The sequence below is a fragment of the Penicillium nucicola genome (assembly GCF_028828085.1).
Source record: "Penicillium nucicola strain IBT 29836 chromosome Unknown utg000013l, whole genome shotgun sequence".
Taxonomy (NCBI): domain Eukaryota; kingdom Fungi; phylum Ascomycota; class Eurotiomycetes; order Eurotiales; family Aspergillaceae; genus Penicillium; species Penicillium nucicola.
The window spans coordinates 58,318-83,544 of NW_026643137.1; the positions used below are offsets into that span (position 1 = coordinate 58,318).

Here is a 25,227-nt window from a genome sequence, read left to right on the forward strand (position 1 = left end):
CCGACTCGCTCCGCTCTTATGGCCTTATCTTGGGAGCAGAGCTCTCAATGCTCCTCATGCAAACGACCTTGGCAGCCGCTGCTATATAAAACGTGCGACGCCTGCCGCCAGAAGGGCCATCATCACTGGCGCCGTCGTCATCCACTTGCAGTCGCTGAGGCACCGGGCTCCACGTCTATACAATCTATCGGACATTCTGTTGGTCTAGCCTCCTCTTCTCAGCGTGCTCTCTGCTCTCAATGCTATCGCCCGTGGCAATCTCCGCGGTATAAAACGTGCGATACCTGTCGCCAAAGCTGTCGCCAGAAATATCGCGGTCTCTTGGTATCCGCTACCGCTACCGAACTGGTCTCTCCAGGGCCTTCTGATACCGCGAGGGACGGATTTCCCCGGCATGTTTCATCAGGCGCGAACGTGACACGCCGCCTTCACCCGCTTCCACAACCCCGTGCGAAAAGGCAAAGGATCTTAGATCCACAAGCACCCAATGACAGTTTGGATAAAGCACTTGGCTTTTTGCATAATGAATACGAACGTCATGCAGCCGCTACTCAATCTTTCCCGCCAGAAATAACACCTTCTGTCATACGAAAGTCGATTTCCAGTTATGAAGAAATGACCTCAAATGCTTCGAAAAGATCGGTGTGTGCTTCTTGTGGTAAGCTCGTACCAGATGCTGATATTGTTCCTGTTGATGATGGTGATCCTTTGCTCTTACCTCTCGGGAGTGCTCTCGATCGCTGTGGTCAGCGTGAGCGCACCTGGAATGTGTGCTTATCCTGCCTAGGCCTCTGCATGGTGCGGTCTTGCGGTTTCAAACTGCAGAGCTATGACTTTGAGCAAACAGCGCTGACCGATATGGACGTGAAAAGCCCGTAAGTGATGACCCTTAACAGAAGGAAAACGACTTTGAGCATATAGCGCTGACTAGGATGGATGGACATGAATAGATTGTAAGTGAAGACTCTTGACTGGAGAGCAATGACTTTGAGCATACGTGTAACGGAGTGGATCCTGAATCTTCAGAAGTCCTGTCATAGAGACGGGTTATCGCCAGCGTGTCACTGTCGATCACAGAGCGTATTCTGACCGCCACTCTACCCCGCTCCTATCAATGATAAATAGTCCATTCTTGGGAACCTGGAAGTTCCCTAAGAATCAGTCTCTGTACTATTCACATAATACATCTGTTCCGGAGCCATCTTCGTCTTACCTAGTTGACAGGCCCTACCCTGTAAACACTAGAACCCCCCTATACTTTACAATACGGTGCTGACCAGGATGGACGTGAATAGATTGTAAGTGATGACCTTTGACTTTGAGCTATGACTTTGAGCAAATATTGCTGACTCGCATGGATGGACGTGAACAGGGTGTAAGTGATGACCTTTGACTGAAGAGCTATGACTTTGAGCATATAGTGCTGACTAGCATGGATGAACGTGAATAGGGTGTAAGTGATGACCCTTGGCTGAAGAGCAATGACTTTGAGCAAACAGTGCTGACTGAGATGGACGTGAATAGGGTGTAAGTGATAACCCTGGACTGGAGAGCAATCACTTTGAATATACAGTATTGACTCGAAATGGCCTTTAGTAAGGCAGCCGTTGGAACTTTCAACCAAAGTGTACTCCTATTGAGACGCTTTGCTTGTGTAAGTATCAAAAGGTTCATAATATTTGCGCTATCGATCTTTGATTTTAATCAATCCCGTCTATAGTGCGGGCGCCACTTTTCGACAAATGGCTCTTCCTTTCTTTCGGCCTTGGTAAAGGTTTTTCCCTGATTGAGGTTTTCCTATACTGTTATGCGAATGCAAAGGCCTCATGACTTTAGCTATATTCTACGTCCTATCAGCGTAGTGCAATATGTTCAACGATATCATATCTTGAATACGACGGTTGTATGGTACACCTCGAGCGGTTATACGTGAAGCTTAACTTCTCGTAACGCGACATAGTGTGATTTGTTGTTGGAAGGGGGGCTCTATTAGCGAGGTTTGATGACTGGACGCCTACAGAGTACAGAGATCTCGGCAGCTTGAAGTATATTGGGCAGCTTACTGGGTGTTATTTTGTAAATGAAGTTAAGATCCGTGAGGAGAAAGAGGGTTATGGTCTGTGATTTCCTTTCCCTGAATAGGCCTAGATAATTGTAGGTCTCTAGTGATAGAAATATCTTAATCAATGAGGAATATTCACGTTCAACGTGTAAAGCTTCGTAAAAGATCTCGGCTAGAGACTCAGTCTTTAGGGCTCTTTGCTTCGTGTTCCTCGCAAAACCTGTCAAAGTTGTGGAAAGGTATTATTGTTTGGCTCTACTTATATACCCACTTAATCTTGCCCGAGATATGGGGACCGATTCCGCTATATAAGTGAATGAAATGTTACCCTTTGTCCTAGTATCTCATGAACTCAAAGAACATTCGATTCTCTTCATCGTAGGAAAAACCAGGGTTTCCGCGAACTATTATTTCTTGCGAAGGCACGGGTCTTCTGACCATCTCTATAATAAGAAAAACCACGGAGTTTCTTTTAGTCTAAGACCCATCGGGGGAGCCTAGACATCGTTAGACTGGGTAGATCCCAGGGAACACCACGCTTTTACGCGCGCTTTAAGCTCCTACGAACCAAACGATCATCCGACTGTCTGTATCACAGGAAAAACCACGGTTTCTGTAAAATCCGATCTTCTCGTGAACCCGAGGGTCCTTTGATTATCTCTGTCATAGGAAAGACCACGGTCCCGCGAGCTCTAATTTTCTTACGAACCGCGAGATCATCTGACAATTGCTATCTCAAGAAGCATCACGGTGCTTTAGTGGACATTTCTACTTTTCAGAGGACTATAATTAAGTTAAACAAACTGATGTGGATCCATACCCTGGCTTCTTCCAACAAAATTCTTGGGCCTCACATCTCAGGCAGATTAATTGGCCTAAAGCGGTTAGCGCTTGTCTTTACTCTAATCAGAGTCGCCACGCCGGCTCCTTCCCTATCATTTTCTGCACATTAAAGCCGCAGAGTTCCTGCTACTTTTCCCGAAGTACTATTTTTATGTGTCAAGTATCAAGGATCATGCTCTTGTTCTGAGAGGCTACGAATGGTCTAGGATCAGTGCTTAAAGCTCCAAGGGTAGGCATCCTCGCACGCCCCTATCAAAGAGGCTCGTTTACGCTAATTTATGCATGTGATATGCGTTGCGTGCCTCGACTTTCTGCTTGCGCAAATCATATTTGAAACATCCATTGTTGTAAATATGTTTTTAATTTGATGTACGAGCGACTAAAATGTTAAAATGGATCATTCCTCGAATTCAAACTGAGGGTAGAAGCTAAGAGGCCGGTGTGCCGAAGAGACCCGCATGATGCGCCATCACTAAAGCAACGCTGTGACAGGAAGAGCACGCAAACAAATTACCAGCAGCGAGTTGATACAGTGCAAGATACTAATTACAATATGGTCTGCTTAGAGAACCCCGTTTCCCTTTCTTTCCGTCTGATTCTGCTAGCTACAGTCTAGACTCCATATTTCCCAATACAGATTAGTGTTTGTTACCCATGCGTCCGAAAATAGTGGCAGCCCGACTTCTCTCCCCAACATCTCCTGGTTGGAGCTTACATCCACAGCACAATACACCATGGAGGAAATCTTTCGGTCTTTGACAGCGGAGAAAATCCAGGAGCTGCTAGTAATTTGCGGAATCAGTAACTGCAGTGATGAGCCTATCAAGCAACACATACTTGGCATTTCTGACTTCAGTGAGCCCCAGACTGCTGTTCGAACAACTATTTCCACTGACACGCATAGTCCGCCAAACAAGGCAGCAGGTAGGAATAACAGATTTACCACCTCTTCCTACTCCTAAAGCTAGTCCGGATCCTGAAGCAAAGCGCGGCTCTTATCGGTTCCTCCCCACACCTGAAAAACGAAGTAAAGCGGACTACACGGGGCTAGACGCACCGTCTCATAAGAAGAAAAAGACGAACAAAGTCAAAGCGAAAGACAAGACTACTCTCAAAGAAATGTCGCAAGGGATGAATGATGCCGTACCACCTCTAAAAGGAGGCATACCAACCGATTCTCCATTAACGGATGAAGCAAACACAGCGATGAACTCACCCCGGGCTGAGACACCCTTGACCGACTTATGCACCCATCAAGGTGGAAAAGCGCCGCACAGTATCGTCGAGAACATACTTGTCAACTGTATCAAGCTTAATGATCCACTTGGAAGATACGGACACCGTTCAAAGCAGGCAATTATGACAACGAAGGTTGAGGCGATTCAGAGTTTGGTGGATGACATTGTCAAGCTGCAATACCCAGATGCAGTCCAGCTAATCAAGCAGGAGAATGCATTCTCGGCAAGCAAAAGTATCCAATCTCGATTTAACGAGACCGTGTATTGGGAAATCATCAAAAAAGGCGCCGAACTCCTTGACCCAAAGGATTTGCCAACCTCTAAAGGCCCTCTTGATGAATTCACGATGGCCGAGAAGGTCGCTACCGAGCGCTTCATGAGGGAAGCGGGTTATGGACTTAGCCTCGCTAATCAACGGCAGTGCCGTCTTTTTTGGAAACGACTGTTCGAGATGCGAAACGCGGGTGTTGACAAAATTCTCTTGTATCGCACAAAGGATTTCGACCGCTTCTGCAAAAGCTACTCATCGGAAGCTGGGGCTTCTTTGGTAAAGATGATCCGGGACTGGGAAGAAAGATATGCCTTCCATATCAAACAGTTGGAAGAGCGTGTGGCCGAGGAGAGCAAGGGTGATTTCACAGGAAGACTATGGCTGAGCCAGCCGCTTGTAGCGGACAGACTTAGTGTCTCTGAAAATGCGTGGAACAGCGCTATTAACCTATGGTCCTCCAGCGTAGAGGAAACCGTCTTCCAATTGAGTGGATCGCACGAGCCATCCGCTGTTGCACTCGGTGGGTTCTTTGACTTGCAGCCAAAGGCAGAAACAATGCGGAACAAATCTATTTTCGTTACTCTTCAACTCAAAGATGATGTCTTTCTCACAGCTTGCCCCATCATTTCAGTCCAGGAAGGAGATACACTTGGGAGGTTTGCTGGAGAGATTCGGTACTCTTCAGATTATAGCGCCGTCTACGGTATACCTGGTCCCCAAGAAAATCTTTGGCTGGATTACAGCATGGTGACGGGGTTACTTAACCTTATGAAGGTATCAGCTCCTGGAGGTGACTCTAATGTTCGTCTTCAGTGGGAGCTCATCAATGGACGGAGTGAATGAAAAGCGCATCTCATGTGGAATGTCTCGGTTGTTGCTCTTCGGGCAATCCAACCATTTGAAGAGTTTGTTCGCGCTGCTCCTCAAAAAGAACAATATCTCCTGCACCAGTCGCCGGCTTGCGCAAAGCGAGGATATACGAAATACCGAAGTTCCTGACTCTTGTTTTTATCTACTCCTAGCTGCTCATTAAATAGAATCATCGCTAATGATAAAGTACGATTTTTGCGTACAGTAGACGACAAGTTCGGTGTCCACCAGATTTACACTCTTTCCCTCTTTCTCAGCGCCACAGTGGGGCCCTAGTCTAGATCGAGCTTCATTGAAATTTACTTCGTCTTGGCACTGTCACAGACATGACATTTCCCCTTACTGGGGTCATTTACGTGGTTCGCTGGAACGATTAATACAATTTGGGAAACAGTTAGATTACTTTCCCAGTCATACTAGGATGCCTCTGTATTACACTAAGTGCTAAACTAGCCAATGTTCTGTTAAATTTGTATAAGACAACGAAAAGAAGGCCCAGCACAAGGGCAAGGAATCTAATCATTGCGAGAACCTATTATCAAAACTTTCCCCGTGGAGTATCCAAGAGCCAGCCTATCGTGTTGTATATCGGAGGAAATGAAACTGCGATACTCAGCAGGGAGCCATATCAGATTTTCGTTTCCAAAGGTGACCCAGTCATTTGCAACGGAAACGTGAGGATCGGGCTGGCCGGGAATCCGGCCCACGATGGACGCGACCGAGTCGGGGCGCCCCTCGAGGGTCTGTCGCTCCTTGCCCGTCTGAGCATCCCACAGCTTGATCGTATTATCATTCGAGCCAGAGGCCACCGTTTGGCCGTTCGGGGAGAAGGCCACCGACAGGACCGCATTGGAATGCCCCTCGAGTGTCTGTCGCTCCTTGCCCGTCTGAGCATCCCACAGCTTGATCGTGAAATCATGCGAGCCAGAGGCCACCGTTTGACCGTCCGCAGAGAAGGCCACTGACCAGACCCCACCAGAATGCCCCCCGAGCGTCTGTCGCTCCTTGCCCGTCTGAGCATCCCACAGCTTGATCGTGTTATCAGACGAGCCAGAGGCCACCGTTTGGCCGTCCGGGGAGAAGGCCACCGACAAGACCACATTAGAATGCCCCTCGAGCGTCTGCCGCTCTTTGCCCGTCTGAGCATCCCACAGCTTGATCGTGCGATCATATGAGCCAGAGGCCACCATTTGGCCGTCCGGGGAGAAGGACACCGACAAGACCACCCCAGAATGCCACTTGAGCGTCTGTCGCTCCTTGCCCGTCCGCGCATCCCACAGCTTGATCGTGTGATCATCGGAGCCAGAGGCCACCATTTGGCCGTCCGGAGAGAAGGCCACCGACAAGACCACCCCAGAATGCCACTTGAGCGTCTGTCGCTCCTTGCCCGTCTGAGCATCCCACAGCTTGATCGTGTGATCATCGGAGCCAGAGGCCACCGTTTGGCCGTTCGTGGAGAAGGCCACCGACCGGACCGAATCAGAATGCCCCTCGAGGGTCTGTCGCTCCTTGCCCGTCTGAGCATCCCACAGCTTGATCGTGTGATCATCGGAGCCAGAGGCCACCGTTTGGCCGTCCGGTGAGAAGGCCACTGACCAGACCTCATCAGAATGCCCGTCGAGTGTCTGTCGCTCCTTGCCCGTCTGAGCATCCCACAGCTTGATCGTCTCATCAACCGAGCCAGAGGCCACCATTTGGCCGTCCGGGGAGAAGGCCACCGACAGGACCGAATTGGAATGCCCCTCGAGGGTCTGTCGCTCCTTGCCCGTCTGAGCATCCCACAGCTTGACCGTCCGATCATATGAGCCAGAGGCCACCGTTTGGCCGTCCGGGGAGAACGCCACCGACTGAACATAATTAGAATGCCCCTCGATCGTCTGTCGCTCCCTGCCCGTCTGAGTATCCCACAGCTTGATAGTGCAATCATATGAGCTAGAGGCCACCGTTTGGCCGTCCGGTGAGAAGGCCACTGACCAGACCTCATCAGAATGCCCGTCGAGTGTCTGTCGCACCTTGCCCGTCTGAGCATCCCACAGCTTGATCGTCTCATCAACCGAGCCAGAGGCCACCATTTGGCCGTCCGGGGAGAACGCCACCGACGAGACCACACCAGAATGTTCCTCGAGCGTCTGTCGCTCCTTGCCCGTTTGAGCATCCCAGAGCTTGATCGTGTGATCATCGGAGCCAGAGGCCACCGTTTGGCCGTTCGGGGAGAAGGCCACCGACCGGACCGAATCAGAATGCCCCTCGAGGGTCTGTCGCTCCTTGCCCGTCTGAGCATCCCACAGCTTGATCGTGTGATCATCGGAGCCAGAGGCCACCGTTTGGCCGTTCGTGGAGAAGGCCACCGACCGGACCGAATCAGAATGCCCCTCGAGGGTCTGTCGCTCCTTGCCCGTCTGAGCATCCCACAGCTTGATCGTGTTATCAAGCGAGCCAGAGGCCACCGTTTGGCCGTCCGGGGAGAACGCCACCGACTGAACATAATCAGAATGTCCTTCGAGGGTCTGTAGATTCGAGTTCCAAGATTCCATCACCGCTCGTAGTATCTCTATCCTTCTGGGCTTTTCGTGCAGAAATGACTTTCGTATGACACTTTGTACTGGCGCAAAAGCCAGTCCAGAATTATAGAGTTGCAGTGGAGCAATGCCTGCTATATATGAGTTTTGAAGAGTAAACCTTCTTGCATCCTGCAGAAATGCACGCACTTGAGAACCGTGCTTGTGCTATAAATGTCAGTATAGAACCTCTTTACAGCCACCAACCACAAACTTACATCAATCAGACCCTGTAACTCATTGATTAGCCTGATACCCTCGGATATCATTCCCATCAGGCTTAAGGCTTCAAGCCAATGAAGGCAGTGCTCTAGGAGAAAGGACAGGGCTTGGTGTTCATCGTTCAGCTTGACCCCGCTCTTCTTCAAATGATGCACCCAGTACAGGCACGCATATTGAACATGTAATGGCAGACACCGGTCAATCTTTGGCTTGTCGAGAACAGTACGAAGACGCCCCGGCGCTTCTAGTCCACAGATGTCCTGTTTCAGATGGCCACCGTGGGAAAGCAGCGCAAGACATCTGTCTGCAAGCATCTTGTGGGTGGCCTTCTCATCAACGTAGAAGGACTGGCTCATCTCTGGATCAATGACAAAATCTCGAAACGATTCGTGGAATATTCTTATCGGAATAGTAGCGTTGGTTGGGACGTCGAGTATAGAGTGAAGCATCCCCAGTCTGTTGTTGACTTTTCCAGTGGAGATATCAAGAAGGCTCGCCAATGGCGCAGCGCCTAGAGGATTTGCAACAGTGATTATTGAGCCCACGATCAATTTGAACTCATTGATCGCATTCAATTGCGCAGCGAACTTCAATCCATGTACCATTCGGTCTAGGACGGGTAGGTATATTTGGTCAAGATTCCCACGGGCCTCATGTTGGAGGATCTTCTGAAGCCGATCATCCGGCCCGTCACCGCCCTGTCGGCAATCCTCAATGAAGCGACAGGTCGTAGCCGCAAAGATGAAAAGCGGCACAGAATTTGTGACCAGTCTGCGGAATTGGGTTGGATCTGGCCAATCAGAGGCGAGCTCGAACATTGACCGAATTTCACCCAATCGAAATTTCAAAAAGGCTGTGATGTCTCGCTCGATCGTGGGCCATGGGATCTCGTCAATAGAAACCTCGATGAACTTGTCTTGGACCCCCTTAAACCCGAGACGAATTGGAAGCTCAAATCTGCTGGTGACGAAGAATTTTAACGGGACTACTGTTGAGCGATCGGTCTGCAACAGTAACTTGATAATCGTCGTGATATCCTCATCACCCTCACATTCATCGAGGGCATCGATCACAACTGTCATGGTCGTGGAAGTTTCACGCGAGGCGGCTTCCATTGGCTGCATGATAAGTCTCCTAAACTGCTCCCCTAATGCCATAGTGGCGATACTTGGTTTCGCTTCGATGGTGTTTCGCATATGCTCAGCTACCGCGGGTAATTTCTGGGCGATCTGGGCAGCAATACTTGTGAACACGTAGCGGGCACTACTACGATCGAGTTCATCCCTCTTGAAGAAGAAGCTGGCAGCAAGGCGATCCTGCCGGTCAAGGGTATCAGCCACGGTGCGAGCGATCGTTGACTTGCCAGTGCCAGCCTTTCCTCGAAGCCAATATGCATGCTCGCGAGTGATTGGGGCTTTAATCCATTGGCTGATCGTGCCGAGCAGCTCATGGCGCGTGTTTCCGAGGCAAGTCGCGACGTGTTCGTTTACACGGGAGTTGAATGCGGCATCTTCCACAGTGCGTAATTTGTCGACGACGTACTGCTGGTCGCCATTCAGGGTGGGTGTGGTCGTCCTTTCTCTGTTAGCTAGCCCGTCCAATCACAAAGTAAAGCGACATACGGTCTAAGTGTTCGTAGCTGTTCCTGAAGGCTGTGATATAATGGATCGTCCCGCCCGCGGCACTTGTTTAATCCAGAGTGGTCTTTAGTGATATCAATGAGTATAGCACCATGGCCGCCTCGCGCTGAGTCCCGTGGGACAATCTAGGGGGTGTTAGAGGGATCTCGGAGAGGGGCAGTAACACCTACCAAACCCACAGATATCCCTAGGATGCTTGTGGGCATCTCTTCGCGGAAAGCTACAATCTTTGTCTTTTGTCGTCGTATCTCTTTTGCTTGGAGGCACTTCCCAAAACGTTCATCCAAGTTAGAGAGCTGTTCTTGATAGCTCGTTAGGGAACGGATCAACCCAGTGCTAGACCCTAAGAAGCCAGTCACGTAGGCTAAGATAGCCCCGAGAGTAGATACAGGTGACCCTTGGTGAGGGGTACCGAGGAAAATGATCCCGCAAGTGTTGTCAAAAATGTTTTTCGCGGCGTTCCCAGGAGTGCACAAGGCCTATAGAAGGATGTATATCCATACGCAAAGGAAGTGGGAATATTGCTGCTTACCTCTTTTATGACGATGCCTCCAAAGCTATGGGCGAGAAAAACCATCTGAACAGACTATGGATTCTGTTAGCTTTATCTTCATTGGACTTTGCAGTCCGTACCTGTTGTTTTTTCCGATGCTTTACCAGCTCGTCCAGCAACCGTTCGCCAATTTGCTGCGCTGACTTAACCGGCGCATTGATCAACCAGTCCGAGTTATGCGCAAACGCCAGAATCCGTGCGGTCGGAAAGTCATCTTTCAGTAGGTCTCGCAGCAGGTGGATGCGTTTCACGTCGCCCGAACCGGTCGATGCCGATGAAGTGCCTGTCCAGGTGTATTCCGGATGTGCCCCAAGGCCATGGACGGCGACAATCCTGGAGTTATTAGCGTAAGCAGCATCGCTGAACTGGCAGCTCTTACTCAAAAGTGACGTCCTCAGCCTGCTCAGGCTCGTAGACCGTGTAAAGTCCATCAGGGCGGTCCATCCTTCCCCGGCGACGAATCTTGCCAATCACCGGGTAGAGAAGCACGACCGGGAGCGCGATCAAGGCGGCCCACAGCATGAGCTCATTCATGGCCTACGTCTTGGACAGTAATTTCGGCTCAAAGGCGGGGGTCAGTCGATTCACTCGGAGTAACTTAGCCCGTCCCAAGTACGACACAAAGATGCGATTCGGCCAAATGGAAGAACGATCACGGTCAAAATGCGGCACCTTGAGGATTGCTTCCAACATCACAGCAGATGTCAAGCGTCATTTGAGAAACTTCTATAGTTCTCAGCTGAGCCATCGGCCCGACCCACTTATCACACCTCATCACCGTGCAGAAAGCACGTGATGACACGAAGAAACAGACCCAGCAAGCGCCCTGGAGAACGCGTTGATCTGCTTATTGCGTTTGCGTATCGGTTGATACTGCTCCCGACGAGCGACAATGCGACCGAACGCGAAAAAACGAGGCGGCGAGATGTCGGGTGACACCCAATATGGCATCCAGATAGACAAGCAACAGGACCACGTCCGTTTATCCTATCATCATGACCCCGCAGATTAAGTGAGCTAAACGCTTTGCGCAAACGTGCCCCTTCTTCATTGGCTTGAAGCCTTGAGCCTGATGGGAATGATATCCGAGGGTATCAGGCTGATGAATGAGTTACAGGGCCTAGTTAATGTAAGTTTGTGGTTGGTGGCTGTAAAGAGGTTCTATACTGACATATATAGCATAAGCACGGTTCTCAAGTGCGTGCATTTCTGCAGGATGCAAGAAGGCTTACTCTTCAAAATGCACATATAGCAGGCATTGCTCCACTACAACTCTACCATTCTGGACTGGCTTTTGTGCCAGTACAAAGTGTGATACGAAAGTCAATTCTGCACGAAAAGCCCAGACGGATAGAGATACTACGAGCGGTGATGGAATCTTGGAACTCGAATCTACAGACCCTCGAGGGGCATTCATTATCAACATGGCACCACTCCAAATCACTGTCGGAGGCTCATATTCTAATTCGGTCCTATCGGTGGCGTTCTCCCCGGAAGGCCAAACGGTGGCCTCTGACTCGGATGATCACACGATCAAGCTGTGGGATGCTAGGAAGGGCAAAGAGCTGATGACCCTCGAGGGCCATTCCCATTGGGTCTTGTGTGTAATCTTCTCTCCAGACGGCCAAACGGTGGCCTCAATCTCGTATGATAAGACGATGAAGCTCTGGGATGCTCAGACGGGCAAAGCGCTCAAGACCCTCGTGGGCTATTTCGATTTGGTCGCTTCCGTCGTCAGTCAAAGTTCATATGATCCCAAATCTCGAATTTCTGTGTCAAATGACTGGATTGCCTTCAAGAACGAATACCTTATATGGCTCCCTGCTGAGTATCGCAAATTCAATTACTCAGCTATTCAGGGTGGCGTCCTTGCTATTGGATACCCTAATGGGAGGATTTTGATTGTTAGTTTCAACACGAAGTAGTTATTTTATCGTTGTCCTCGGTGTACTCTCGAATTTTTCAATTACCTAACTACTTTCCAAGAGAGCATGGGTCAGTACAGCGCTATATGTATCTTGCTTGTGGACTTTAGATCGTTGGGCCTTTGCCTCATCCGAAGCGATTAGAACAAAAAGGCAACTTAGCACCAGCTCGCAACCTACTTTCCAAGGACGCTTCGCCATGTTCTAGTAATACATGTAATTTACTCTCAGTCTGGTATTCTCATGTCCGTAACAGTGCTTGGATGGCGCAAATCCAGGCTAGTACCAAACTTAGCATAGTTCCCCACTGTGGCGCTGACAAAGAGCGAAAGAGTGTAAATCTTGTGGAAGCCGAACTTGTCGTCTACTGTATACGCAGAATGTTTGCAGCTGTAAGGCTTGGTCCTGCTTGGTTTGGGCAGGGACAGTAATTGCGGGATGATTTGTACGTCGGTCATGGAGAACAACTCTGAGCAGAGTACAGAGAAACGCTAGCCGCTTTCAGCTCATCCTCCCACATCGGTCCCTCTCATCCGCAATTAATAACATAGCTACACCCCATGGCTTTTGGCAGATATACAATCATGCCGTCTCTTCAATTTACGCGCTTATCCACTACAATATATAGGCGTGTCCGACTGTAAGGGAGATATAGTATAGGTTTTATTGCCACGGGAATATGGGTCTCGTAATGGTAAGTTGGTAATTAAGGAAAGCCAAAAGGGCAAGACAAGGATAGAGTATTTATAACAACGAAATTAAAACAACGCCGTTCGCGTTCGGGATCGGTAGACCTTTCTTCTTCAGTCTCTTGATCCTTTTGCTCCTCTTTACCGACGATAGAGTTTCCCAATCGTGATATAGAGTCACATCCGGCAGCAAGATCTTAGCTAGGCTGTCTTCGGGATCGGCCTGACCGGCAGCCGCAGCATCTGGCTCGTTTGGTCCAGCATGCCACTCAGCAGGACACTCTTCATGAATTGGGAACTCTTCAGAGGTGATAGACCACTGTTCAATCACCACCAGGTGTTCAGTAGAGGTAAGCCCGTGTTCAGAGACTCCTGATGCAACATTGTGTTGAGATAATACACGTTGACGGATCCCCGTACAAATACAACGAAGCCGAATAATCTTTTGCCGCTCTACTTCAACATATTTGCTGAAACATTAAAATTGTATGACTCATGCCCACTATGTACAAGATAACTTACTTTGACCTCACCTCAGGCATTAGAACCCAAGAGACCCATCTCTAATAAAGAACGGGTGAAAGCCGAAATGGCACGAACAGCAATACTGGCAATTTTATCCCCATCGCCAGCGTCAGGATCAAAAGAGCAAACAGTGAGACTCCTTGGCGTGGCTTTCTTAGGCAGCAAGGCCAAATTTGTAATTAGGTCGGACCCAAACATTCCTCCCGCGGATGGGTAATCATTGACTTTACCGTATGAGGAGTCTAGGACATCGAGGTCTAGATGTTCTAAAGCTGGACTGTAAGACCGCCTTGGATATACGCCGCATGAATTCGAAACTGCGTCCAATTTCCCCCTCGAAATTGTCCACTGGCTCGATTTCGGCAACGTCAACTTGCACCCCGAGCTGTTGGAGTTCTTGGACGACTCCTAAAGGGAGTATGCGGTGCGGGCCATTGCCGACACGATGATCACGTATTCCAACATGGTAAGCAGAGAATATGATGGTGATAGTGTTGGCACGCATGGTGGTACTGATTTGGCTGGGGTAAGGAGATGGACAAAAATTTGGCGGTGTTTGTGATATGACCCACTAGATGTTGATTATTAATCACATTCAACTACGTCATAGGCTGAGAAGCGTATTCATGGTCAGTCAGTTGCACTCCTCTCTAAAACAAAAAACTAATGGAGAGTGTCAAAGTCTTCGATAAATCTCGTAGGCAAGATTGAGTTGGGTTGCCGCCTAATTCGCGCCGACTAACAACTACTACGAGAGCCACGACGAGCTCTGCAGGGAAATTATACTCCGAATGTCTACCTAGTTTTTAAAAGCTGTCAAGTTCAATCACAATGCTGACATGTAATAACCACGGTCAATCCGATGACTCCGAAAGAGCCGGTTTTTATGGAATCACCTAAACCACGTCTTTGATAAATGGGTTATGATAACAATTTATCTTAACGATTTACCTAAACGAGGCTGGCTCACCCTATCCCTGTGGTAGTTCGCTCGTGGGAGAAAATCTATCACTCCACGTTTGATCCCATATTGAATTATCACCGAGATATTGCAAGACATGAGTTGTACAACTTGCTGCCCGTGTCTGCTCACCTGGCTAACCTTGCCTCGTAGAGTAGTGAGAAACTCATTTGCCCGAGAAACAAATTCCTTAACTGAAGCTTCCATCAGAAGCGCACCGTGAGTAGTCACAAACAAAGTACATACTTGTTTTCTGCGCGATCATGGGACCTCTGTGCGCTCTCAAGGTCTTCTTCAAATCGTATAGCTTGACCGTAGTTCTTTTTTATCAAGAGATGGGTTTGAAGGTGCGATCGTTGCTAGACAAATCCAATGGTTCCGTTTTGGCGATGGGCCATTGTATTCAAACCGATGACCAATTAGTTAGTGCGATGATCTTAAATCCACAGGATATGACATTCTCACGCCTTGGCAAGAAGTAATTGTACTCAGTTATTATGTGGAGGAGACTCGTCTTGTCCCTTTCGTAATCTGTGGTTGTCTAGGGGCGAGACTAAAATAATCTTCGAATTATGGTGCGACGAATGTTTGAGAGTCATATAAGTAGGGAGTTTCTATCTTCGGTCACAATAGTTCTAATGCCTACACTCTGATACGGCAGAAGTGAAAGGTACCAGTGAAACAGTGTCAGTTACATCCATAGAATTGCAGACACCGACGTGGCAATAGTCAATAGCGTTAATTGCGCTCCCTCTGAACTGCATGGAAAGACGGTGTATACACTCCGATGTGGTAGTGATTCGCAGTGTGAGGATATTTGTTGATCGGGTCACTAGTAGCCTTCGGCGAATCGTAGTCAGCTCCTAGCGCTCAGGCCGTGTAGGCCTGGCAGATACTTGGGTAGATATCCTGAAAACTTTTGGATGGGTATTAACAAGGCGTGATGAAATCGTAGCTGCTAGTATACACTCTGACGAGTGAGGATTAGGCGGAACCAACCCAAACAGGATGATGAATTGACTTGTGTTGTAACCACATCGTATATAAACCTAGTTGCCCTTTGATCTTTTCTGTTTGCCCTCATTTCTGTTCCTCATCTCTAGTAAGATTCTATACCTTCTTTGTGCACCGGCAAAAGTATATTTAGCCCGCCAGTATTCGGTTCTTATAATGTCCGAGAGGATTAATGGTACGGTGTCGGTATGTTTATGTTTATGGGGAATTTACAATATATCCTGTTGCTCACGTTCTCCGATAGGAATGGAATGGGTCCGGGGAGCATCTTTACGGTTTTATTGACGTGGAAGGGCTTGATAAATCGTGAGCACAACTCTTTAGTAATCCAAGAGCTTAGCTTTTACCGGGCTCCCTCCTATTGTCTTGAGTAAATTTACTGATAATGTAATAGAGTTGCGTGTGTGGCCGACATCTCCATGAATATCGGAAAGTGTGATATATGTATTTGGGGGGAAACTTCGACCCAATAGAGGGTACTTCCGAATCTGAGACCCCAAAACACCATACTCCTTCTCTCCAATACATAGTGTGACCATTGGATGTTCGTATGATCTACAGAAATTGAGAAGTCAGTTAATTTCGAGTAAAATAGTTTGAAGCCCTCACGATGACCGTGGCTGATTGTACTCGATTTTCGGGAAATTCTGGCCAGAGTTCAGAGATACCGAACTTGCTTGAATCTGACATGAGAGGCTTCCGGTCATTTTGAACGCCTTTGACAATGGCACAAAAGATGAATCAGATTAGACTAATTAAAATGATTGAGTTGAAAATAGGTAGCATAGTAAAGTCTGAATTTGTAGACGAAGTTGGGAAAAGAGGGGATATGCAAGTATGAGCTGTTCTTCATGCACAATTCCCAAGTGGTAATGCAATAATCTGCGAGATAGGCCACGGAGATGTGTGGTGCTTTTGCTCAATCACGCCGTACGCTGATGCTACAGCTACTGCTACCACAGTCGAGATATAGATAGGACACCGAAAGGCAAGTGTATTATCCAAGCGTCCACTAAAAGACACCTTAATAAATTCTGTAAGCCTACTTCCAGCTACTCCTTGTTTGTGGATCTCCCATACCATTATGTAATATTATCATGGTAATGTTCTGTATACGAGACCATACGGGAATATCATTAGTCCTATAACTATTCTACGTTGAACTACAGTGTAATTCTGAACCCCTCCATAGTTAAGAGAGCGGGAGCTAGGCTGAAAACCGACTAGCGTACACTGTTATTCAGGAAAACGGACACTGTTATTCAGAACTCTCCTCCTATCACTCACATACTATTTTTACTTTCTGAAGGCTGCATGGAAATCACAACAATCTTAATTCTAACTCTGCAAGTTTTGCAATCGCCGTATTCAAATTTGAGTGGTTTTATTCAAGACTGCTATTTCCGACTGTAGAATGTCTGGCCTTCCGACTATACTTACAACCACCCAACTCAAATATATTTCTGACCACAATCCAAGTAGAATACTAAGGAATTATATTAGTACCAAGTTAATACAGATTCAGGTCCTATCCTTTCTGAGTATATGATACCCTGTATTAAGCAGTTGTATACTATCACTACAGTGCCTTAATGTCTTACAATATCGGATTGCTCACATTTCTAACCAGTGTTATCACATTAATCCATAAACAGACTAGCGTACGGTGACATTCAGGGGAACCCATAATCATACTGATATCCACCATTCTACTTCTAATTAAATTTATATATCCATACCATCTACTATTTTTACTAGATTCTACAATGTCACAATCTAATCACGATCATATAAATTCTGCCACGGAGCCTGAAATTAAGACTGATAACCCCTTGCCGTCGTATCTGCAAGTGCTACCGGAACTTAGGGTAGTCCTATGCATAACCCATGGTTCCTGCTACATTCGAACCAGTCTCTCTCGCCATCTTCGTGACAAACATCATGTTAAGAGTCAACAGCGGCAAACCATCGAGTCCGCACGAGAATTAGCTTGCGTGGCACAATACAGCACTGGAGTCATCCAGCCTCAAGATGGGATTTGTGAGATTCGCGGGTTGCCGACCGTGCTCGGGTTCATCTGCCACTTCCCCGATTGCGACGTTCGCTCTACCAGCAAGGACCGGATCCGCCAACATTATAATAAGCATCATCAGTGGCAGGTCGCGCAGCAGGGGGCGATTCCATGGCATGAGGCCTTTATGCAGACGCTCTTTCTCCAGAAACAAAGCCAACAGTACTTTGCTGTGGTTCTTGCCGACCAGATTCCGACCTCCAACCCTCAATATATATATCGGCATGCCAACGCTCCTACTTATGTACCACCATCTGGTTCCGAGACACCCCCTTCGTCAGCTCTCACCGGCGATACATGGAAACAGATCATGGGCCGATACCAGAAGAGTCTCTCTCAATCATCGCGGAAGTCCATCGCCGCAGCGCGCCATGTATCCGAGGTCACTCCCTTTATGAAGCGGGCCGGTATCCATATCCACCTTGAAGGGCTCGAGGTCAAAGATCTTGGTCCTAGCTATCGAACACCACGACAGGACCAGGAGGCTTTACTTTTTGTCATTTGCGAAAGCGTCCAACGTGTTCTCGAGGGAGCAATGGCGGTCTTGGTACATGACCAAGATACAGAGGTACGCCAGCTTAGTCGCCGTAACGCACGGCTTCTCAACACTTTTGCCCGGGGAGAAACATCCCAGGACCCCCTCTCCGATCTCCAGAATGAACGTACGCGACAGAGATACATCACTACCTGGCAGCAGCTGGTATGCTACTGGGAGCGCGTCGTAGAGCAGCAGCAACTCCGGGACAATCTCTTTCAAGCCAGTACGCGGCAGCTTGAGGTATGGGTCGAAGTAACCGAGATCGCAAGTCAGATTGTGGATCTTAGTGGGTCTGAGGTCGATAGTCCGCATGGGGAGGATCTGCGCGCCCGGCTAGATCATGCCGTACTTCAATTCAGCCTTGCTATCATCCAGCACCCGGTTTCTCGTCGAAAGTTTGATTCAGTCCTTGTTTCCTATGCCGTGGTTCGCTTCTGGAGCCCTACGCAAGGAGCATGGCTCGCGATTGGGAACTATACATCTATACTATCGCAGTTGATCTACGACTGTCAGATGGTCATCCTTGCGTCTGTGTTGGCAGAGACGGCAGAGGGTAAGGATGCGGAGATAAGTACTATGATCATTGCGATCCGGGACGAATGGTTGTTGAACGATACCGACGGTCCTCTGTCGGAGCTGCTCGAGAACCGACTGCTCGGGTTCCGCATCAGTCAGACCGAGGTCCCCCCGGCCCAGATCCGCTGGCATGCCGATGGTCAGACTCTGGTCTGGTCAGATGTGGTCTTTCACCTCTCCGATATCCGCGAGATCATCTTTCAGCGGATTGCAGAGGCCCGGCGGATTCTCGAGGTTGAGCTTTGTCTCAGTGGGCGCTCTAGCCCAGCATCGGAGATCCCGACCATCGCGTATGATGAGCTGGTCGATAATTGGGACGCCACTGCGCCAGGCCAGTCATTCATCACCGATTCGCGCAATACGTGCCATCTGGACCCGGTCAAGGACTGGCTGATCACTCGGGTTGGTAGGACGCCTGCCCTGTTCCACACATTCTGGTCGCAGAATGCCGAGGGTCATTGGGTTGTGTCCGCCGATGCGACTCAGCAGTACGAGAACGCTGTCCAGCAGTTTCTCCGGGTGGTTATGGTCCCGTTCTTTCTCGGTTCAGGGCAGCAAGGACGTCGTACTGAGTTCATTGGCCTTCGGTGGCGGAACACCACGTTGACCACGCGCGATCTCTTCCTCCACGATGGACAGATGCTTTTCATCCTTAGCTACTATAAGTCACGGAATCAGACCAACGCCTCCCGCTGGCCTGTCCGATTCCTACTGCCCGAGGTTGGGCAGCTTATCACGCAATATCTTGCCATCGTGAATCCCTTCCGAGAGTTCCTCCAGCAGGAGACCGGGGGACCCAAGCCGTCCGACTATCTCTGGTCTCAGGGCACTGACCCGTGGCCTGCTGATACCATGACCCGGGTCATTGTCGAGGCCGGTAAGCTAGTCCTGGGGAAGCATATCCATATCAAAGCTTGGCGGCAGATCACAGTCGGTATTGCACGGCGGAAATTCGCGGATATAGATGCAAATCTGCTGATCGAAGAAGCGGCCGGAGAGGATGGTGATGAGACGGATGCGGTCCAGGGGAGCATGTCCGATGCGCTTCACTGGCAGGCCAGCCATACGCCGCGTACGGGAAATCGGGCCTATGGAGGAACAGTGAACTTCCGTGGTGGGCTTACCGATGCTGGGCTGCAAGAGTTTCGGCACATTAGTCAAGTCTGGCATCGGTTCGTTCGTAACCCTATCAATTTCCAGCCGGCTTCCGCCGCCCCGCAACGCTTCCAGGCCACGAAGCGAGCGCTGTCAGCCCAGCAATACCCCTAGTGGGAGTCGTCGGACTGCTGACAGTGGATTTAGCACACCGTCTAAGAGACCCCGGGAGGTGGATACCGAGTCCCCGATCATCCAGCGTGTTGCACGGCGGAAGGCTCCCACCCGGAATCGACGAGTGTGGCGAATGGACGAGGCCCAAGAGATTCTTCAGCGGATGTACGGTGCGGATGCTGAGTACCGCTCCCCTAAACAACGACAGGCGATGGAACACATCTTGGCAGGTTCTGGCCAGGTACTAGCGGTTCTGCGAACCAGCGAGGGAAAGAGCTTACTCTACCTGCTTCCTTGCCAGTTACCCACGGCCGGTACCACGATCCTTATTTTACCGCTTGTGGTGTTGAAGACGGAGATCCAACGGCGGTGCGCGGAGGCCGGGATCGAGGCTCATATCTGGGGTCCGGGATCTGTCCCTGGTCGATTACACTCCTGTCCCTTGATCGTGGCCTCGGTTGAACAGGCGGTTCGACCACGATTTCGAGAGTTTCTCCACCGATTGCATATTGCGAATGAACTGGACCGCGTCGTTTTCGATGAGTGCCATATGATCCTGACTGCCGTGGAATACCGACCTGCGATGGCCTTGCTCCCCAGGATCCGGGAGCTTGCGTGCCAGATGGTATTTCTTACCGGAACGATGCCACCTAGTAGGGTACCGGAGTTTGAAGAAGCCATGTTACTTCGCGGAGCACGTATGGTCCGGGGCCCGACGACGCGGCAAGACATATACTACCAAGTCAGCATGTGTCCCCCAAAGCAGGACTTGGTGCGAGAGTTTGCGGTGCCGGGGATTCAGCAGGGTATTGGGCTTCTCGGAAGTGGCGAGCGTATGATCATCTACTGCTGCGCTAAGGATATGGCCGAAGAGGTTGCCCAGCTCATCCGGGCGCCCGTCTATCATTCTGCTTCTGGTAGCACCGAGGACAAGGCGGCAGTCCTCCAGCAGTGGCGGGATGGCAAGCCGCCGTATATCGTGGCTACCTCTGCATTTGGGATGGGAATCGATTACCCCCGAGTGCGGTGGGTGGTTCACGTTGGGGTCCCATGGACGCTGATCGACTTTACGCAAGAGGTCGGCCGGGCTGGGCGCGATGGTCAAGGGGGGCGATCCGTCGTGCTCGTCCCGACTGGATGGAAACCTCGAAAGGACATACGGCCTGGGCTGAAGGCTGGGGATGGAGATCGCGCGCTCGACGGGTATATCGGCACTACGAGATGCCGGGCTTACGAACTGTCGCAGTATCTGGACGACGGGGGAATGGTATGTCGGCCTGGGGCAGCCATGTGCGATAATTGCAACCGGGCCGGGGAGCAACCCACCTCCCAAGTAATAGACGGGCGACACGATTGGGGCCGAGAGGAAGATGATCTCCAGGATCTCGAGTGTGGACGAGATTTACTCCGGGGCCAGATCCGGCAGCAGGCATGGGGGCTTGCTGACTACCAAAAGGGAATTGAGTTATGGCGGGGGGTATGTATGATTTGTTACCATCTCCCGCGGGTGGCATCCGGACAGGAGGGCCACACACGACACTCGATGGAGCAGTGTGGGAATGAGCAGCGGTATCGTTACTTTGATTCGAAGAAAAAGGCCAACAGGCACGGGAAGAGCCGCGGGGGTGGTTCAGCGGATATAGCAGTTGCTATCAGTGCTTCCAGCCCCAAAGGATCTGCGACCAGCGGTGGCGAGGGGGATGCGAATTCCCTGATTTAGTATTACCGCTGTGTTGGGCAGTGTTTCAGAAGAATGGATGGGCTGCAGAATTCCTGGATGGACTTGGGGGGAGTGAAGTGAAGGGAGATGAGGTGGAATATATGCTATGGCTCGGGGGTGAGCGGCGGATGTTTGGGGAACGGAGTTCGAATGCAATTGCGGTGGTAGAGTGTGTGCTACGGCAGATGAGCGGCGAAATGCCAAGGTAAAGGGGAATTATACTCCTCCATAAGTGAGTTTCGGTTATACTATTGTCGGGGATGATATTAGCGAATATAGTAGAGGAGTAATTCAATCTACCGTAGAGGCTTATATAACCCTTGTATAAGGGTAGGGTTCGAGGAAATGCAAGATAGGTAGTATATCTAGCACTGTATTCACAAAAGCTATGTCAGATCGAGGGTTCCACAAGAGACAGCAACCGTAGTTTTAAAACAGAGAGAGGAAATGTAGAATTCTGAAGTAGAGGGTGCAGATCTGGATAGTTTAAGCAAGCGTACTCCTCTTTATTAGTAGAGTAAAGGGTATACGGGTTAGATATAAAAGTATATAGTGTCACAGGAATAGAGAGAGGTATAGGTAGTGGATAAGTAAGGATATAGAGATATCGGGAGAAGAATTGAGAGATATCCGGAGGGGAAGAAGGGATAGTCCAAGGAGTAAACCCCAGGGAGGAAGCAATATATATCTGATCTCGACAATAAGGATAGTCTAGAGTAGGGGTTCTTAATATTGAAAGAGAGGAATGTTTGTAGAGAAGGAAGAAAGCAGAGGGTCGGTAATGTTACAGGCCAGATCTGTATCTCAGTATATAGCAGGGCCATATAACGTAATTCCCAAGCGAGCGGCCCACCCAAGCGAGCGGCCCAGTAATCCAAAAAACGCGTCAGTTTAATAACCTTCCATCTTTCATCCATTATCATGCCACCAATTCGTGCTCAATCCTCTCAAAAACGTACGGAGCAAGAGGGTAGGATCTTATTAGCTATCGAAGCTTATAAGAATAAAAAGATATCCTCTCTTCATGAAGTTGCGCGCCAATTTGATGTACCTCGTACAACGCTCCCCCGCCGTCTTGCTGGCTCTACAAATCGCGTCGAACACCGCGCAAACTCACATAAATTGACTGAAATCGAGGAAGAATCTCTTCAAAAATGGATTCTCTCTATGGATTTACGTGGAGCAGCCCCTCGGCCGTCTACTGTACGAGAGATGGCAGATTTACTACTAGGGGCGCGTGGATCTACCCCCCCTCCTTCGGTCGGTAAAAATTGGGTTACAAACTTCGTTAAAAGGCATCCTTCTCTTACCTCCCGATTCTCGAAACATTACGATTATCAGCGAGCTAAATGCGAAGACCCAAAAATGATATCCGAGTGGTTTTCGCTTGTCCAAAAAACAATCCTTTCGTACGGTATTGACTCCGACGATATCTATAACTTTGACGAGACCGGTTTTGCAATGGGCGTGATTGCGACTACAAAAGTAATCACGAGAAGTGAATACTACGGTCGGCGAGTACTTTTACAGCCTAGAAATCGCGCGTGGGTTACTGCAATTGAGTGTATAAATTCAACGGGGTGGGCGCTTCCTCCTTACGTGATTTTTAAAGGCAAAGTCTTTATCGAATCTTGGTTCGATAGCCTTCCGAATGATTGGAGACTCGAGGTTAGCCCGAATGGATGGACCTCTAATAAAATTGGAGTTCGTTGGCTTAAACAGCTCTTTATTCCGTCTACTTCTTCTCGTACGAAGGGGAAGTATAGACTCTTGATACTTAATGGACACGGAAGTCATTTAACGCCGCAATTCGATAAAATTTGCGAGGAAAATAATATTATTGCAATTTGTATGCCTCCGCATTCTTCTCATCTTCTACAGCCTCTTGATATTGGCTGTTTTGCGGTGTTAAACCGCGCGTACGGTCAACTTGTTGAATCAAAAATGCGCGTTGGGAAAAGCCATATCGACAAACTTGACTTCCTCGAAGCCTATCCGACCGCACGAATTGAGGCATTTAAATCGGAGACTATTAAGAATAGCTTCGCCGCCGCCGGTTTAGTGCCTTATAGCCCCGATCGGGTTATCTCAGAGCTTAATATCTGCCTTCGTACGCCGACCCCCCCCCCCCCTCGAGCCGGGGTAGCGAGTGGGAGCCAAAAACGCCCTCAAATTATATCCAATTGCAGAAACAGGCTTCCTCGATAAAAGCCTTATTAAAACAGCGCTCAAAAAGCCCTCCGAGCCCGCTAAATTCTGCGATAAATCAGGTTTTAAAAGCTTGCCAATTAACCATGCAATCGGCAGCTATTCTCGAGAAAGAAGTAAGCGATTTACGCGCTGAAAACGAGAAGAAGAAGCGAAAAAGGGCTAGATCTACAGGGCAAATACCTTCAGAGGAAGGCCTTACAGTTCAAGAAGCCTCTACATTGATGCTACGGCCAGAGCAAGTAGGTTTAGCACCGATACCTAGCGAGGTAGGCGCTATTCCGGCACCTTCTGAGCCACGTACGAGGGCCCTACCGAGGTGCTCAGGATGTGGAATTCAAGGTCATAAGAAAAATGCCTGTCCTAATAGACCTCGAGTTTAGCTTATTGAATTTAATGGCGTTTTGGTTGAGATAAATGCATTTGAAATTGATAGATTAGGATTCCTGGGCCGCTCGCTTGGGTGGGCCGCTCGCTTGGAAATTACGTTAGTGTACTGTATGATCCTTTTATTCAGCACCTATACGTCATGCCATAACTATTTGTTCTAGCGTATTTCAGGGTATCGAAACATATTGTTAACTAGTATCACATGATTGCTTTCTCCGTAAATTTCGTGAATTACCAATACATTTGATTCTAATAGCTCTAGCGCCATCGCCTGCTTCCGAATGCAGTCTTATCATGAGCCCTTCGATGTCTCCACCGATTGATAGTCTGCTAATGCGACGGGAACTTTCCATATAGGCGTGATATGGCTTTGACGCCAGGCTCACTGAACTACTCACTATGTACTCAATGACTCAAGCCCCTGAACGAACGAGAATCTTCCGATAATCTGTTACTGTTTGCCTCACACCGCTTCCAATGTGCTCGGCGCTCATTGCAGTCTTGATCAACAGACTAATGCACAAACAATCACATATGAGCTGTCCAATGTCGTCCCTTGTAGCTGTGAGGGTGTTTAAGAGTCGAAGGCTGCTTGAATCCATGTGAAACAAAGCCCACAAATTTATAAGTGAAAATTCCATATCCTAATGTTGTCTGTAGTGCCTGAGATACGTACAGAATTGAAAGTTGGGCAATTCTTTTCTTTTCTTTTTTAATAAAAACAGAAACTTTTGTCGATTATGAACAAGCGACTTGTCTCTTTGACCAATTAAATCAAGACACGTTGCAGCACTAAGGTAACCGTAGCGCTCGTGATTTGGAAGAATAGTAGACATGAAAGACATCTTGCAACATATGTCAACCTGCTAGCACCTTTAAAGACATCTTTCGATCTGCTTTCTACTCTAGCAACCATCATTTTTAATGGAGGGTTCCTTTGGGAGGTGGGTGATACATGGGAAGCTTGTATTATCTAGGTACTAACGCTCTTAGGTGCCTTTCCTCTCCCTTGTTCACATTTACTGTTGGTGAAAACAAGAAGGAAGTCACCTTGCATTCTTTTGCTTTGGCAGAACTCTCAAAG

The 25,227-nt window shown here is 48.9% G+C and overlaps 5 protein-coding genes across 5 annotated transcripts; 3 read left to right on the top strand and 2 right to left on the bottom strand.

Moving 5' to 3' along the window:
* Window positions 1-615: 615 nt before the first annotated feature.
* N7511_011266 (uncharacterized protein) lies at window positions 616-921 on the top strand (the record flags this gene model as incomplete). The annotated part of the gene is made up of 2 exons (XM_057133643.1): window positions 616-875; window positions 897-921. The coding sequence occupies 2 exons, from the start codon at window positions 616-618 to the stop codon at window positions 919-921; spliced, it is 285 nt and encodes a 94-aa protein (XP_056978600.1).
* A 2,718-nt stretch (window positions 922-3,639) lies between these two features.
* N7511_011267 (uncharacterized protein) lies at window positions 3,640-5,257 on the top strand (the record flags this gene model as incomplete). The annotated part of the gene is made up of 2 exons (XM_057133644.1): window positions 3,640-3,760; window positions 3,810-5,257. The coding sequence occupies 2 exons, from the start codon at window positions 3,640-3,642 to the stop codon at window positions 5,255-5,257; spliced, it is 1,569 nt and encodes a 522-aa protein (XP_056978601.1).
* Window positions 5,258-5,799: 542 nt separating this feature from the next.
* Window positions 5,800-10,791, bottom strand: N7511_011268 (vegetative incompatibility protein HET-E-1; the record flags this gene model as incomplete). Its single annotated transcript, XM_057133645.1, has 5 exons — window positions 5,800-7,761; window positions 8,061-9,639; window positions 9,687-9,829; window positions 10,338-10,590; window positions 10,637-10,791. 5 exons carry the CDS (start codon window positions 10,789-10,791, stop codon window positions 5,800-5,802), a joined length of 4,092 nt encoding a protein of 1,363 aa, XP_056978602.1.
* Window positions 10,792-11,681: 890 nt separating this feature from the next.
* N7511_011269 (WD40 repeat domain-containing protein) lies at window positions 11,682-12,182 on the top strand (the record flags this gene model as incomplete). Its single annotated transcript, XM_057133646.1, has 1 exon — window positions 11,682-12,182. One exon carries the CDS (start codon window positions 11,682-11,684, stop codon window positions 12,180-12,182), a length of 501 nt encoding a protein of 166 aa, XP_056978603.1.
* Window positions 12,183-13,405: 1,223 nt separating this feature from the next.
* Window positions 13,406-13,901, bottom strand: N7511_011270 (uncharacterized protein; the record flags this gene model as incomplete). Its single annotated transcript, XM_057133647.1, has 2 exons — window positions 13,406-13,653; window positions 13,697-13,901. 2 exons carry the CDS (start codon window positions 13,899-13,901, stop codon window positions 13,406-13,408), a joined length of 453 nt encoding a protein of 150 aa, XP_056978604.1.
* Window positions 13,902-25,227: the final 11,326 nt, after the last annotated feature.